The sequence below is a fragment of the Ascaphus truei genome, chromosome 1, assembly GCF_040206685.1.
Source record: "Ascaphus truei isolate aAscTru1 chromosome 1, aAscTru1.hap1, whole genome shotgun sequence".
In the NCBI taxonomy this organism is placed as follows: domain Eukaryota; kingdom Metazoa; phylum Chordata; class Amphibia; order Anura; family Ascaphidae; genus Ascaphus; species Ascaphus truei.
In genome coordinates this window covers 72,724,388-72,740,685 of record NC_134483.1, presented here as the reverse complement: position 1 = coordinate 72,740,685, position 16,298 = coordinate 72,724,388, and the positions used below count along the sequence as shown (strand labels likewise).

General features: G+C 39.6%; 1 protein-coding gene across 1 annotated transcript; it reads left to right on the top strand.

Annotated features, from left to right (window-relative positions):
• The first annotated feature begins 6,528 nt into the window (after window positions 1–6,528).
• Window positions 6,529–13,762, top strand: PLK2 (polo like kinase 2). The gene is made up of 14 exons (XM_075589521.1): window positions 6,529–6,805; window positions 7,734–7,841; window positions 8,001–8,117; window positions 8,248–8,377; window positions 8,570–8,657; window positions 8,807–8,902; window positions 9,228–9,426; window positions 9,523–9,670; window positions 10,205–10,302; window positions 10,445–10,565; window positions 11,522–11,762; window positions 11,873–12,002; window positions 12,610–12,720; window positions 12,966–13,762. Exons 1-14 carry the CDS (start codon window positions 6,587–6,589, stop codon window positions 13,155–13,157), a joined length of 1,998 nt encoding a protein of 665 aa, XP_075445636.1. The 5' UTR covers window positions 6,529–6,586; the 3' UTR covers window positions 13,158–13,762.
• Window positions 13,763–16,298: the final 2,536 nt, after the last annotated feature.

The following is a 16,298-nucleotide window of genomic DNA, read 5'->3' as shown; positions in this document are numbered from 1 at the left end:
TCACATTGCACTGAGTTTACTTCAAGAGTTATACTTTTTTAATTTGTGGGGGGGGGGGGTTACTCCTATTTTGTGTTTTTCAAATTTGGAGAGTTCCCCTAGTAAGATATCTATTTCCTATATAAATTCTCCCATACTTTTAAGAATGTCTGAACTGTGTCATTTTGTATCCCGTCAATTTTTCATAAATCAGACCCTCCATAGCCTCGCTTTTACTGCATCTAGAGCTGGCTGTTGTTCGGTTTCCAGGCCGTAGCTATTTCACACCTGGCGGCTGTATACATTTGTGTCACTAGCTTATTTTCATTCCTTTCCATATTTTCAATTGGTCTGCATAGCAAAGCTGTCCAGGGACCTAAGGGGAAGACAAACCCGAGAATTGCCTGTGCCATACCATGTGTGGCCTTCCATAGCTTAGTAACCTTTGGACACGTCCACCACATATGATCCCTGTACACCAAATCCTCTTGAGCAACCCCACCCTTTTTTTAATAGCGCATCTGCGATCAATTGCATTGTAAGTCCTTCTGCATTTGGTACAATTTTCGAATGACCTGAAAATGGCACAAAACCCTTTTAGAGATGCCCGAGGAACCCAAGGGGTCCTAGGAACCCCGGTTGAAAAACACTGGTCTAGTCAGTTGCAGCAAGGGTAGGTCTAGGGCAGAGAGGCAGTGTTACCTATGTGGCTCCACAAACATAAAATATGTACACTACTAAAGTACATATTCTGTGTTTGTTCGGCCCTAAAGTATATTTTTTATTAGACCATTAATCTCCCTAAAAGTCTTGCTGAAAATGTAATAATAATGATCATAAAGGTCACATCTTCCAGGTTCATTGCTATTCAACTCACAAGATGTCGCATCACAAATATATCTAAACGTTACAGATATTTTTCAGTCTGTTAGAAATTATTTATGAATGATATATGACACAGAGGTATGACTTGGTGGAAAGCATTTCACTCTCGTTACATAGCAACTGCACATTGGGAAGAAAATGATTTCCTAATCCTTCAAATACAGAACTGTAGATGGAAAAATAGACATGTCATGGGATCCATGGAAGCTTTGAAAGTTAAATTGTCACAGAATGTTGCTATTTTATTTCTTAAAGTAATTAAAGTTTTGAGAAGAAGGCTGCTCATTGATTGTAGGGTACTAACTTGCTACAGTTTTATAGAAAGACATCATACTCAGAACCTATTTTTAAATACATCCCATTCCTAATGAAGGGCTGTAAAGGGGCAATTCCTACTAATAGCAATGTGTACTAGTGGCAGTGGCATGAGTCTTTGCCCCAATCTAAGTGCTATGTATGGAGAATGTACAGAGACAGTAGGAGGGGGGGGGGGAGGAATTTTATGGTAAGTACATCTGCAAGGAGTCATCGTAAATGCATATGAGATGTACAGTATGAGCCAATGGAGCTACCCAAATGCTTAATTAAAGAGGTGTGTTTTAAGGTCTGCCTTAAAGGTAGCGAAGAGGGTTCCCGTCTGATATTGAGAGAAAGGGCATTCCAGAGGTGTGGGGCAGTAAGTGAGAAAGGTTTTAGGTGGGAGAGGGCTTTAGATATAAAAGGGGTACAGAGAAGACGTCCTTGAGCAGAACGCAAGAGTCAGGATGGTGTATAGCGAGAAATTAGGGCTGAGATGTAAGGATTAGACGAATGTATAGCCTTAAAAAAGAGGAGAATTTTGAGAGTAATACAGAATTGAATAGGAAGCCAGGAGAGGTTTTAAGCAGGTGAGACACTGAGACATTTAGGGGAGAATAAAGCGATTCTAGAAGGAGCGTTTAGAATCGATTGTAGGACAGGCGAAAGGCAGGAAGCCCGGACAATAGAAGGTTACAATAGTGGAAACAGAAGAGAATGAGGGCCTGTGTATTATGTTGTCTAATGGTAACCCAACTGCTGGTGCCTGTTTTGGTAAACTCATTGAGTTAGCAATAAGATAATGTGGGGAGATATTTATCTCCTTCCGTCTTGCTAATCAACAAGAATTTGAGCTCCACATCAAATGCCAGCACAAGTATGTTTATTACAGTGTCTGCCTCCTTCTTTTGCTTCAGGCTACCTACGTACGTGATGGGAACATTTTCAAGTTCACCACCTTCTTTAAATTCTATAAACAAAAGGCTCTTCCTACCCGTGAGAACAGAGATACTTAGCTCAAAACATTTGTCTCAATCTTGAAAATACATGAAACCCTGATCAAAACAAAAACCCATTCCACTACTGCAGCTTCCTTTGAAGAGTGTATTGTGTATAATAGGTAAAATATTTTTTTTTTACTACTCTAGTTCTCATAAAATGCTAATCTTGTCTGTTTAAATCTTTGGGGAACAAATCCAAAATGATATAAAGTGAAAAGACTATAAAATGTATGCTAATCAAACTCTTACTGTTCTGAACAAAGGCCCTAATTAAACATGGTAATCCATCATAAACGAGACTGAGCAGAAACTGGTGAATATTAAACTGCAGCTTTCTCTTTCTCATTTGAATATTTATGTATTTCCCCTAATCATAGAGAGGGTTGCACAGTTGAAACGTTAAAGGACTAAACAGACTTGTGTGCATCTGGAATTGCTTTGTAATGCTTTGCAGTTCTTTTTGGCTATGAAGCAGGGATTGACATTTAAATGTCTATTGTTCTTTTGGACGCAACAGGGATAAGGGATAAAAGGCATGTTGTCTTGTGCTATTGATGTACAGTGTGCTACATGTCATACTAGCTGCAACAGCCTTTAGACAGGTCAGTTTGCAGCACATTATTTATTGTTGAACACAATGTGTCCCATGCCCTTCTTCTTAATAGGGTTTGATATACACTTAAGCTTCCACATTCTCACAGAGTCCATGCTCTGATCAGATCAAAGAGACATCGCCTTTGTTTTACTGTTCTGGTTTGACAGCTGAGGTGTGGACATGCCCCAGCTTGTCTTCCTGGCATTACACATAATCGAGCAGCAGTCCTTCCTGCTCCGAGAGGCTCGCTGTGGGAGATCTGTGCTCCTGACATCAGGGAAAAAACAAACAATTAATGTCAGTGACTAGCCCACTCCTGCTTCCTCCCACCCGCATTCATGTTTCCTAGACAGCTTCATATGTCAAGTGGTTTCACTGGCATTCTCATGTGACAAGTCACATATGAAGAGGGGAATGCAGAACAATCTTTGGGCCTTATGCAGAGAGGAACGTTATTTAATGTGAAAACGGCAAGAAAATAGCCACAGAATTGGAGCAAGTTATGGTCGTATGCAGAAAGCTCCGTTACCTCATTTTTCTGATGAGATTCAAAATTGCCAAGTTTTTCTGGCTAGATTGAACTCACTATAATATAGGGCAGAATGGCGAGTTGCAGTGCATCTATGCTACCTGCATACCACCCTATTTTAACATGGCGAATTTACCAATCTCTCCATGTGTTTGGCAATTTTTAAAGTAAAGAAACCTGCTGTGGAGAATTTTATGAATCTCTCCATGTTCTCTGCAGGAGAAGCTTCTCTGGGAAGTTTTTTCTCCAAAATATGGTGCTATTTCCCTTCTCTATCCTCTCTGCATAAGCCCCTTTGTGTGTTATAGTTCTTCTCATGAAATGGGAATGGATAGCGTCCATAGTCATATCAATGCCAGAAAATAGCTCTATACAGCTTTTTATCTTGAGGTGGTGCTAGGTGAGGGTGCCTTTGTATGTATATACCTACATTTCATAAATACATTTAGTTATAAGTAAATTAGATAGATAGATAATCAGAAACAGGGCACACACAAAACAAAATATAAAATAAAGGTAAAGGGAGAGTGCATACGGTCCAAAAAGATACAGAAAAAGGGAAAACGGGACAGGCTTTATTTATTGACAAAACGTTTCTGTCCCCACTGGGAACTTTCTCCTTGAGACGTTCCTAGTGTGCTCATTTGCATGTCTTAGACAAGTCTGCAACCCTGTCCTCACCATTATCGCCCAGCATACAGTGCTTCCACTGCAGCAAGGGATTCTTGGAAATGACATGCAAATGAGCACACAGTGCCACCTTTTGCTTCAAGTCCATTTTGACATGGACCCCTATAAGCTTATGCTTGCTGCATTGCACAGCTTTTCAGCACAGCGTGAGTTAGGATGCATAGCCAGTAAACCTACCCACAGACAGGTTTTTTTTTTTTCTTCCCTTGAACCCAAGCCACTTCAGTGGCTGTGTGCTTCCCCTTGAGACTGTCCTCCCGAAGTCGAACAAGTCCTTGATACTTTCCCAAAAAAATCTTCAGCCGGCAGGCCTAGGTCTTTGGGGTCTTTGGTGTTGTCCTCCGTCAGGATTCCGAATGTCCTCTTTGTCCCTTCGGCCAGAAGGCCTGTAAGAAAGTCCAAGTCTTTTGTTTTTCGTCCGGAGCCTAATCACCTTGTCGTTTTCCTTCCGAAGAGGGACGGTGACAAGCCTTGTGCATAGTTCGTGCCAGAGCACCCCGACCCAAATAGGCCAGGCGGGTTAAAAAAATGTCGTCCCTCCTTAGCCAGAAGGCCCAGGAACAACGGGAATGAGGGAAGTAAATCCTTGACATCAAGGGTCCATGCTGGGAACGGTTCGAAGTACCAGCGGGTAGCTGCTATAGGGCTTAACCTTGCCACTGTGAACTTCACACAGACGGTACTCTACTACACCCCCCCCCCCTCCCATGGACATGGACCCATTTAAGCTTATCCTTGCTGCATTTCACAGCTTTTCAGTACAGCCTGGGTTAAGATGCATAGCCAGTACACCTACCCATAGGCAGCTGTTTCGACCTTTTGGATCATACACATATATATATATATATATATATATATATATATTATACTGTGTGCTCATTTGCATGTCATTTCCCAGAATCCCTTGCTGCAGTGGAAGTTCTGTGTGCTGGGTGATAATGGTGAAAGGTGGGGTTGCAGACCTGTCTAAAACATGCAAATGAGTATACAGTAATATTTCCATTTGCTATATTATATATATATATATATATATATATATATATATATATATATATATATATATATATCACATCATAAGTGTACATGAAAAGTGTCTACAAGAGTTAATTTTGGAGTTGAAGATTGGAGGAAGATCTGGACTCTGCATTACAATGTTGCCACTGTGAGACATTAACTTTTAACATCTGTGATTTATTTTTACACTTTTATCCTCCAGTACCTTGGAACTCTCTCCTCCTGCATCTCACTATGCCCTCCCTATTTCTTTTTCTGGTTACTATTTCCTTACTCCTTTATGAACATCTCTGTTCTCTACAACATCCCCACTCCCCACTGCACCATTATTTATACACCTCTCTCCCAACAACTTCTTTACCCCTCAATAAAAAAACACCCACACAAATCCTCTATTCACACCCTCTATCTACTCCTTCCTGCTGCTGGGGATCTCCCCTAAGCCTGGAGCCAGGCATACACACCTGATCTCACTCATGCCTCCCTGCCACCTCTTCCCCTGTAAATGGTGTTAACCTTTTCATTTAACACTGACCTTCCTTAAATTTTACCCCACAAATCAAGCATCCCAATAGCCTGCCCTCATGGCTAATGTCCCACACTCAGTCACTCCTGCCACACATGGTGACCAAGCACTGCCATCTACAGCACTTACTCCTTCACCTGCTGTCTCTGTAAGTTTCCCATTAAACCTCTTAGATTGTAAGCTCTTCGGGGCAGGGATTTCCTTTCCTATTGTATGATTTTGCTGCACTTATTGTATAATTATAATTCCCTGTACTGTTTTGTTTGTGAAGCACTGAGTACACTTTTGGCGCTATATAAATAAAGACATACAATACAATACAATAATATTTACATACATACAGTGTGTGTGTGTGTGTGTGTGTGTGTATATATTTTTTTTATTTTATTTTTTGCTTCAAGCAAACATATGTATATGAGATAATGTGCAAATCCACAAACCAGCTTGTTAAAGGCAAGTGCAATTGTGTATAGCCCTCCAGAATAAAGGGAGCTGAATTGTCGGCAGCCATCATGCAGTATCAAAGCTGCACTGTTTTGAGGTGCCAGTGCCTGTTTTTCCCAAGCACTTACAATGGGTAATACTGCCACAGAAAACTGAACAATTGCCCTCCAAATTATGCCAGTACAGCATGTAAAGCCTAAAGACCTACAGTGGCATCCTTCTCCACCCCTACTCCCTGAGCATTTGCTCAGTCCTTGCCCACGGTTATAATCCCTTAACCCCCTCAGCGCCATAGAATACCCTCTGGCATTGACGTACAGTAGCTACATAAAACTGTCACTGCTTGGGGTTCCCATGAGTGTTGAGCAGGGCTGCACCTATTCATGGTATGTGCCTGTGTGAGCCTCTATGTGAGGATCACAGAACCCGCAGGAATATGCCCAGGCAATGACCTACAGAGGGGAGAATGACAAGGCGTCTGCAGTGAGAGAAAGGTTGGTTTGTGTCGTCACAGAGGGAGGGGGCGTGTCCTGCACAGTGACTCTTTATATAAGGAGGTGCCTGCGCTGGGGATCCCAGACAGAGCGCTCGGCAAGCAGCAGCGGCGGGAGTTGTTACAGGGAGCGATGGAATTACTGAGGACTATCGCTTACCAGCCGAGCAGCGGGGGCAGGATGTGCGAGCAGGCGCTGGGCAGGGTCTGTGACTCCAGTAGGAGGCGGAAGTTCCCGGCTGAAGCGGAGCGCATTCACCACACCTGTCCTACCTCTGCCACTGAGATCTCCAGGATTATAACCGACTCCAGCACCGGCCGGCGCTACTGCAGAGGGAAAGTCCTCGGCAAGGTAACCGGACCTGGATCTCTCCGGCTTTCTCAGCTCTGTATATATGGATAGCGAGGCATTCATAGTAGCAGTGCTATGCTAAAATATGGAGGCAGAGTTCTTTGGACACTTGCACCAAAAAATATATATATTCGGTAGAGATGTTCTACGTTATTATTTCCCATTTAAGAATATAATCGTAATCCTTTGGCGTGTTTTGATATACCATCATACTTCATTTACTGGCGAGAATAGAATTTCCTGGTTGGATTTGCTGGTTATTGCTGTTGTCATATTCTTGCTACAATGTAGACCTTGTCTGGTAGTAGCCCTGCTGCATGCCAATGTGTGAGATGGAGCATCACTTAGCATGTCAATGCACTGACTGCCGTGATCACCATCATCATCCCAGTGTAATGACTGCTAATGGGTTTGATAATCGTTGTACAGCTGTGGATTCAGACAGACCTATTAATCCAGTTTCAGGCATTTACATTGTACATTACGGATTTGGTTCTCATGTTTTTGGCTGGTGTCAGAGCAATACACTAGGTCTAAACAATGGCTTGAACTAGAGAAGTAGAAATAATGCTGACTGTTCCAGTGTGTGCGTGTATATCTAAATACGGAATAGTGTGTGTGTGTGTGTGTGTGTGTGTGTGTGTGTGTGTGTGTGTGTGTGTGTGTGTGTGTGTGTCATGATTGTTCCATGTTAATAGTACTTGACTGTAACACCAAACAGTGCTGTAAATTGGGACATGCTGTTTTTGCCACCAATGCACGTTGCACCTGAGCTGCATTGTTAGTATATTCATATTGCAACATTTTATGCTAGAATGCTGTCATCTCCCTTAACCTTTTTTTTGCAGCCAGTGCAATGCTTTGTATACATTTTTGTGGTTAATCTTATTTGTTTAGTTCAACCTTATTTGTTTGGTTTAATTTCTAGGGCGGATTTGCAAAATGTTATGAAATGACAGATTTGACAACCAACAAAGTATATGCTGCAAAAATTATCCCCCACAGCAGAGTATCCAAACCTCATCAAAGGGAAAAGGTAAATACTTGATGTCTTTTATATTTTCCTGCTCTTCTCCCCCCCTTTTTTAAATTTTTTTTTTGTAATCTGATCTTAATTATCTTGATTTTATTCAACAATTTGACATGTACACCTCAGATGACAAAAATCTAACATAAGATATGGTTTTATTTGTAGATTGATAAAGAAATCGAATTGCACCGTACCCTTAATCACAGACATGTTGTGCGGTTTTACCACTACTTTGAAGACAAAGAGAATATCTACATTTTATTGGAGTACTGCAGCAGACGGGTAAGCATCAATCTCTAGAATCGTCTAATTTGCCGCTTTGCTTTCCTAATCCTTCTCAGTGAGGCTTTTCGCTGTATTGAAGCGCTTCCTACTACCTGTATCTGAAAAAAATCAAATGCTCTTCTTCTAGTCTATGGCCCATGTGCTGAAGACGAGGAAAGTGTTGACAGATCCAGAAGTGAGATACTACCTTAAGCAGATCGTGTCTGGCCTAAAATATTTACATGAGCAAGAAATCCTCCACAGAGATTTGAAATTAGGTGATTATTTAAATATATTTTCTAATGGCAATGGATTTATGCTTTTGGTTCTATATTTGCATTAATCACTGGTTCAGTAGCAGAGCCTTAAATCTATAGATTAAATATTGTTTGAATAGAAAAATACTAAACCCTGTAGAGATTTTACTGGCGGAATATTGACGGCACATTTCATATTTATTCTTTTTCTAGGAAATTTTTTTGTTAATGAAAGCATGGAACTGAAAGTGGGGGACTTCGGTCTGGCTGCTAGACTGGAACCTCTGGAACAAAGGAGGAGGTAGGATTGCTCAGAATACAAGATACATTTGAAACATTATAACCTGAGGCATTGGCTGCGTATCTGCACAATCCTCTGGTCTAGTTATAAACGTACTAAAGTGGTCACGTGAAACTGAATCCCATTTTTTTTTTTAAATTCTTTTACAGAACAATTTGCGGCACACCAAATTATCTCTCTCCTGAAGTGCTTAACAAACAAGGGCATGGCTGTGAATCAGATGTATGGGCTTTGGGATGTGTAATGTAAGTATCCCTGGGAAGCAGTGACTGCTAATTGTAATCTTTTTTTTAAAGCAACAAAAGATGCATTTATAGTAATGAGCTCAGGTAAAATATGTGCTTTTATGTTGTTGTTATAGGGTGTTAATTGCTACATGTTGAGCTAATAAAGAACTCTGTATACTCTTTAACAAAGCAGGATAGGAGTTTGATGCTAATTAAAAGCATTGCCTATGGTGTAAGGAGGCAATATAGTATTAATGGTGGGAAACTGTTAATCTGTATTTGCAGAGCTATAATTTTGTTTTAAATGTGAACTAAAACGTATTTTTTCTCATGCCATTTAAAGGTATACCATGTTACTAGGAAGACCTCCTTTTGAAACAACAAATCTTAAAGAAACGTACAGATGTATCAGGGAGGCCAGATACTCTATGCCATCTTCATTAATGACTCCTGCAAAGCATCTCATAGCAAGCATGTTGTCAAGGGACCCAGAGGATAGACCCAGCCTGGATGACATAATGCAGCATGATTTCTTGACACAGGTTTGTAATTCATGGTTTCGGTATTTGTTGCATTTTTTACATGTATTGAATTTCATATCTGATTATTGGTGGCTAACTTGTTTTTATGTTCTCCAGGGCTTTACTCCAGAAAGACTTTCATCAAGCTGCTGCCACAGTGCCCCTGATTTTCACTTATCAAGTCCAGCTAAGAATTTCTTTAAAAAGGCGGCTGCTGCTTTGTTTGGTGGAAAGAAAGAAAAGGCAAAATACTTGGATAATCACAGTAAGTTGCATTAAGCATCATTTTCCCCCCTTTCTAGTGGTTACTAATTTTCATGCAATGAAGTGTGAGAAGTTAACTTGAAGAGTTGTAATTTAGTTTTTCACCTTTGGCTGATTTGATCTGAAATAGACTGTAAGAAGTATAAATACTCCAGACACTTTGAATATGGCTGGGGCAACTTTTAATGTTTGCACATGTGGAGTTGCTAGCCGTGTTGGTCCTTCCATGTAATAAAATTACATAGTTACATAGTAGATGAGGTTTAAAAAAGGAGGGCGATGGAGTAGGTGATATAACATTTATTTGGCCACCAAGTAGTTGTTACAAGGTTTCAATCCTGATGAACCCCGAGGTTCGAAAGCTAGTAACATCTGTTTTTTTATTGGACCAACAAGTAGTTATTATACCACCTACACCCTCTCCCTCTTTTGTTATTTTACTACACTGTTTAAATAGCGGCACTCAGGAATTCACCATTTTCATTTTGTTCACTGACTCATGCAAAGACTTGCTAACAAGACTGTATGTTTGCAGATAAACTGACAAAAGATGATGAGGAAATCTACAAGTTGAGACAGGATCTGAAGAAAACCTCTATATCTCACCAGCCTCTGAATCCCAGAACGGACGAGGTTGGTTGAATTCGTAAATTGCTAGGGTGGGAAGGGAATTGTAAACCTTGAAGTTCAGAAATTGTGCTTTATTTTTAGAATCTGTTGGAACATTAATTATTTGACATGACATATATTTATTTATATGTTCTTGCTTTTTTAGGAGAGCAAAACAGTATCCAAATCGATTGTTATACCAGACAAGCCTGACAAACAGCAGATGGGTGACACTATACGAATGATTGTTAGAGGTACTCTTGGAAGCTGCAGCAGCAGCAGTGAATGTAAGTAACCATATCACATCACTGGCAAATAGAATGGCACAAAAAGCAGGCTAGAGACAGTTACATGTATAGAAAGGACATTTTGTTAGCTTCATGTAATGTTGGAGTAAGTGTATTGGTAGAAATATTTTCCGTCTTTATAATGCAGTTTACTTCTGTGAAATTAAAATTCCCTTGGCACATTTAATATCCAAAGGACCTGCAGTTGCATTAGGTTTGACCCAATTTGGGAATTTAAATAAAGCTTCGAATGGTGGTACAGTAGCAAAGCAAAAAAGCAACGTGTAAGCTCCAGGAAAGCCACTGTAATATGTTAATCACGGGTACACACCATCAATCAGCATGTTTGATTAAAAATGCTGTAACACAAGCCGAAATGATTGAGGGCAGCGAGAACCAAAAAGACACTAAGGGTATAAAGACCAATTTGCCAGATACTTGAGAAAGTAAATGTTGCCTTCACAACGTAACCTTGAACGGTGTAGTCTAGCCCTGTGTCCAATGCGGTGTGGAGCTGAGCTGCCTCCTGACTACCACCATCTCTCCCTTGATGGCGCAATGCTCAATCAGCATGCAGTGCAAACAAATGAACCAGTACTGCCTGAGGGCGTCTCTCCAATTATGAGCAAATTAAAGAAAACAGTGGAGGATTGGGACAGCGGACCCATAAAAAAAAAATGTTGGCACTAACCAGCAATTACAAAAAATAAAAAATATTTATTAAATTACAAAATTCAATATGAAACATAATGCAGAAATACAAAATTACACAATGTAATTCCATCTCTCTTATTTTTGTAATTGCTGGTGAGTGCCAACATTTTTGTATGGGTCTGCTGTCCCACCAATCCTCCGCTGTTTTCTTCGAATGGTGGTAGCCAGATTTGAAGTTACTTTCAAGATCGAAGGGTGATGACGCTAAATGTATTAATAAAATGTTCATTCTTTATTTTCAGGTCTTGAAGATAGCACAATGGGAAGTGTTGCAGATACAGTTGCTCGGGTTCTAAGAGGTTGTCTAGAAAACATGCCAGACGCAGACTGTATCCCTAAAGAGCAAATAAGCACTTCCTTCCATTGGGTGACAAAGTGGGTTGACTACTCCAATAAATACGGCTTTGGTTACCAGTTGTCGGATCACACAGTTGGCGTATTGTTTAATAATGGAGCACACATGAGCTTTCTGCCAGACAAAAAGTGAGTATTGCAAGATGGCACCATGTGATTACAGAATGTCTCCACTTCAACTTCCATGTTTACCTGGCTTAGTTATCTTATGTTTGGGGCTTTTTTTTTCTCTCCCACAGAACCGTCCATTATTATGCTGAGCTTGGACAGTGTTCAGTTTTTCCAGCTACTGAGGCTCCTGAACAATTCACCAGTCAAGTAACAGTGCTGAAATACTTTTCCCATTATATGGAGGAGAATTTGATGGACGTAAGTATCCAGTTCACTTGTTACAACATTTCTAATGTGCCATAGCCCCATGTTTTCTTTTTTTTCAAAATTTTTGATGATGCATACATCACAATTCTCCCAGCATTGAAAGCATTTAAGTCATTTTAACCTTTTTGTGTTAGATCTATCTAAATCAAGCAAAATTGTCTTTAAATCAACTAATCGAGCTATAGAGTATTTTTCTTTAAAAAAAATGATGTAGAGGTTGTGTTTTTTTATTTTTTTTAAGTTTAATTTTGTGCCTTTGATATCTGTTTAATCACAGCAGGACCACACAGGAATAGAACAAAAGTGGTATTTATTCTTTATAGCAAGCAAACAGCCCTTAAGGGTCAGATAAATACCACTTTTTTATTCTACTCCTGTGTTATGCTGGTATTTTTGATCACTGCCGTGATCAAAACGGACTTGCCTTCCTTTACCATGCACCGCAATTGCAGTTTTTTTTTCAGGCACCTTACCTAGTGGCCATTTTGTTTGCACTGATATAGATCTATTTGTAGAGCCAAGGAGGTCTTATTAATGACCATGCAAATTACAGTTTCATGGCAGGTCCTTATTTTTGATTATTTTTTTTATTTTTAAGGGTGGAGACTTGCCCAGTGTAACAGATGTGTGCAGACCCAGGCTTTATCTTCTCCAGTGGCTAAAATCTGACAAAGCTCTTATGATGCTCTTCAATGATGGCACATTTCAGGTAAATGCACTTGATTTTTAATTTACCATGGGTGTGATTATAAACTAGGCTAAGTGGGAGGGGATCAGACTGCAGACATAAAGGGCAAGTGGTAAACTATCGTTGGCCCTTATTCTGTAAGGTGTAATAGCACAGATGACGTGCTATCACACCACACAGAATAAGGGCCTTAGTATTGTTACCTTTTATGTAATATCAGTTTAACCTTCCACATTCATTTATATCATTTATTTTACCTTCCACAGGTTAATTTTTACCATGATCATACAAAGATCATAATTGCCAACCAAAGTGAGGAATATTTACTCACCTACATCAACGAGGATAGGATGTCTACAACATTCCATCTGAGCACGCTTCTTGTGTCTGGTGGCTCAAATGAACTTAAAAACAGAATGGAATATGCGTTGAACATGTTGCTTCAAAGATGTAATTAATTTGGTTGAGGCCTGTTGGAAACCTAAAGGATAAATGTCCTTCACTGTGAGAACGTCCGTAAGAAGCATTGGCACGTGGTATGTCAAAGATAAGGGGTGGAACAAATGTAGTTTCTGGTGTGCTGGGCTGGAACCAGACTGAGGCTGACAAAAATCCTGCTTTGTTGGATTCTTGTTAATGGATGAAGTTCTCTTGATTTGTGGAAGAGATTGAATCACTCGCGCATATAGGCTTCATATGCAGGAAAAGAGCAAAATCCGACAGTGGGTGATGTTACGTTTAGCTCTGTGGAGAGCATACTTATGGAGGATTTGTACTGTGAACATTTTATAATTCCTGAATGGATGTCAACCGTGGAGGAAAACAAATGTTTTGAAATTGTGGAATAGCTGTGATTAATGCAGATTTCAGCTGCAGAACTGTGAATTATGGCCATATTATTATTTTTTTCTTCTGTTAGATACCCACATTTGTGGCTGGACAAGTGCATTCCTAGTTATCAAAATAATTTATTACAGCCCAAAGTGAAGTATTATTTATGACTTTTATGACTTAAATATTTTAAGTATACATTGTTGGCAATAAAGAGAAATGAAAATACAAATGAAGTGGTATTGTTTTTAATTATGCACCTTACACAATGTAAAGCACCAATCCCACTTCCCCTTGTTTGAAGGACAATGTCTGATAGAGATCGTTTGCTGCACATTTTATCTCTATCCCTTCGGATTATGGTGCTTGGCTCTACATCTGGAAGGTTACTAAACGACCTAAAAAGTTAATATGATGGCTTTCTAATTTATACCATGCAAAATCTGAAACTTGTACCATAGGAAACAAAGCATGACTCCACTGTAAGGATTTACCTTGATTTTGCTACAGATACTAGATAATGTAGTATTTATATATAAGGAGAGTCGGAAACCTATAATGTTTACACAGAAAGCAGATGGAAAGAGTAAGTCCGTTCTCACAGGAGGAGATAGAATGATGGAGAGGGGGCGTAGAATTGGTGCATCATAAGGTATTAAAGGAAAGTGGGGGGTGGGGAGGAGAGACACAATTTTAGTAATTTTGGTAACTGCAACCTGTACGAAGCCAGCCATCTATTGGTTGAATATATTGATACACAAACGCTTTTTGTATTTTTTACATTACCTGACCTGTTCGTTTTATAATTCTGATGGTGGGGTTTTTTTTTTTGGGGGGGGGGGGGGGGGCTGTGTCCTGAATATTTGTATGCTCCCTTTTTAATTCTCCTGGAACCCCTATTGACTTACGATAGTATGGACCATGCACACATTTGCTCTGTAATGTAAAGGTGTATCCCCTTTTCAAGGTCAAAGTATTCTGTGGTGGAGAAAAATAAACACTTTACTTCCTGACATATTCAAAGCACTTACGTAAAATTACCCTAAATGTTTGGTCCAAATTAAAGAATGTAGTGAGTTACAGTACATGCAGGATTGTCTCCCAAACCACTACCCCTCTGCCATAAACTTCACACTGCAGTCTCAACAAACAGGCGTTCTTGGCTATTTGTTAAACAAACATGTTGGGTGGAGGAGGATGTGGATGGAATAAATATTATAGATTCTTTAGTCATTGATCACCTATTACAATTTAATTTTTTTTTTTTAAATATGGTACTGGGTTGTAATGAGTGATGTATGTAGACTTTTGCCAATAGACATCTCTAGATTTTGCAAGATCTTTATTTTGGGGTGGCAAAGCACAGGTCATTAGTATGATAGGTAGTGAATTGGGGTTACTGACAGCAGCAGTGACCTTTCTATTAGGGCACTCTTCTAAAGGGGTTATAAAATCATGTGTGTGCTACAGAAGCGTTTCTCAAATTGTGACTACTACACCACTGGTCACTGAAGACTTCTATGGTGATACTAATGCCTTACTAATTTACTGTAGACAGTGCTGTCCTGGTGCTTATGACTATCGCTTCCAGGTGAGCTACAGTATATTCAGGATTGTTCCCCAAAGCATGAACCCTCTACCATAAGCTTCATACTGCTGTCTACAATCAATACTGTAGGTCTCGCCTTTCTCTGTTGAACAAATATGATGCTGGGTGGAGGAGGGTGTAAAACAGGGGTGGAAGTTGTAATATATGGATTCAAGAGTCAGGGAACACCTATTAAGATGTTTTGTAGGCAATGATGTATGTAGACTTTTACCAATAAAATTCTCTGGATTTTACAATTGAATTTTTTTATTCGTGTGACAAAAGCACAGAAAATTTATATGATGCAAGGTATTGAATCAGGTTCACCGGCATCAATGGCAGTAATATCATTGGGAAACTCTTCTAACGTGGTTATAGAAACACGTGTTCTACAGAAGAGATTCCAGACATGTAAGATAAATAGCAAAAAACAAAAAGAGAAAACAGCACAAAACCTCAGTGTAGTATATAAAAAGTATATTGATATATATCAGTAGGTGAGTATTGAACGTACATCAATCAATATAAATATTAGCATGACATGTTTGGGACAAGTTACCACATCAGCTACTGCATCCCGTCACATCAGTTGAGGCCAGACAAGGAAATCAGACCCCTTCTCTCTCAGATGGTTGCTTTTAGGGTCCTGTCGCTTCACGTCTCACTGTGTGGAGGAACACTGCTACCATAGGTGCGTGGCGACACAGGCTCTTCACAGGCTCTAGATGTCGGATCTCCGGGAGCAAACTGATGCCAATATATCTGAGGAGTGTAGAATCACAATTATGTTTTATCTTGTGTCTAGACACACTATATTGGCATCCAGGTTGTGCCCATAGGGAGACGTGGTGGCGATAGAGATAAAATGCTATCCAAACAGGAAAGCTTTTGGATATATAAAATGCAGACAGTAGCACCATTAGGCCTCAACGAGGAGATTGATGTCTGGTCACTATTGAAATCAATAATTATCTCTATAACTCTAAAAATCCTATTTAGAGATCTTGAATGTAACAACGTTATTTCCACAGTAATTGAAAATAAAAACAATAGGAAATTCATAAATAAATACATTTTAATTAATCATTTAAAAAAAAATATATATTTTAATTCAATTTTATATTTTATATATTTTTTCTATATATATATTCTCCATATTTTATACTAATAAGATCTATGG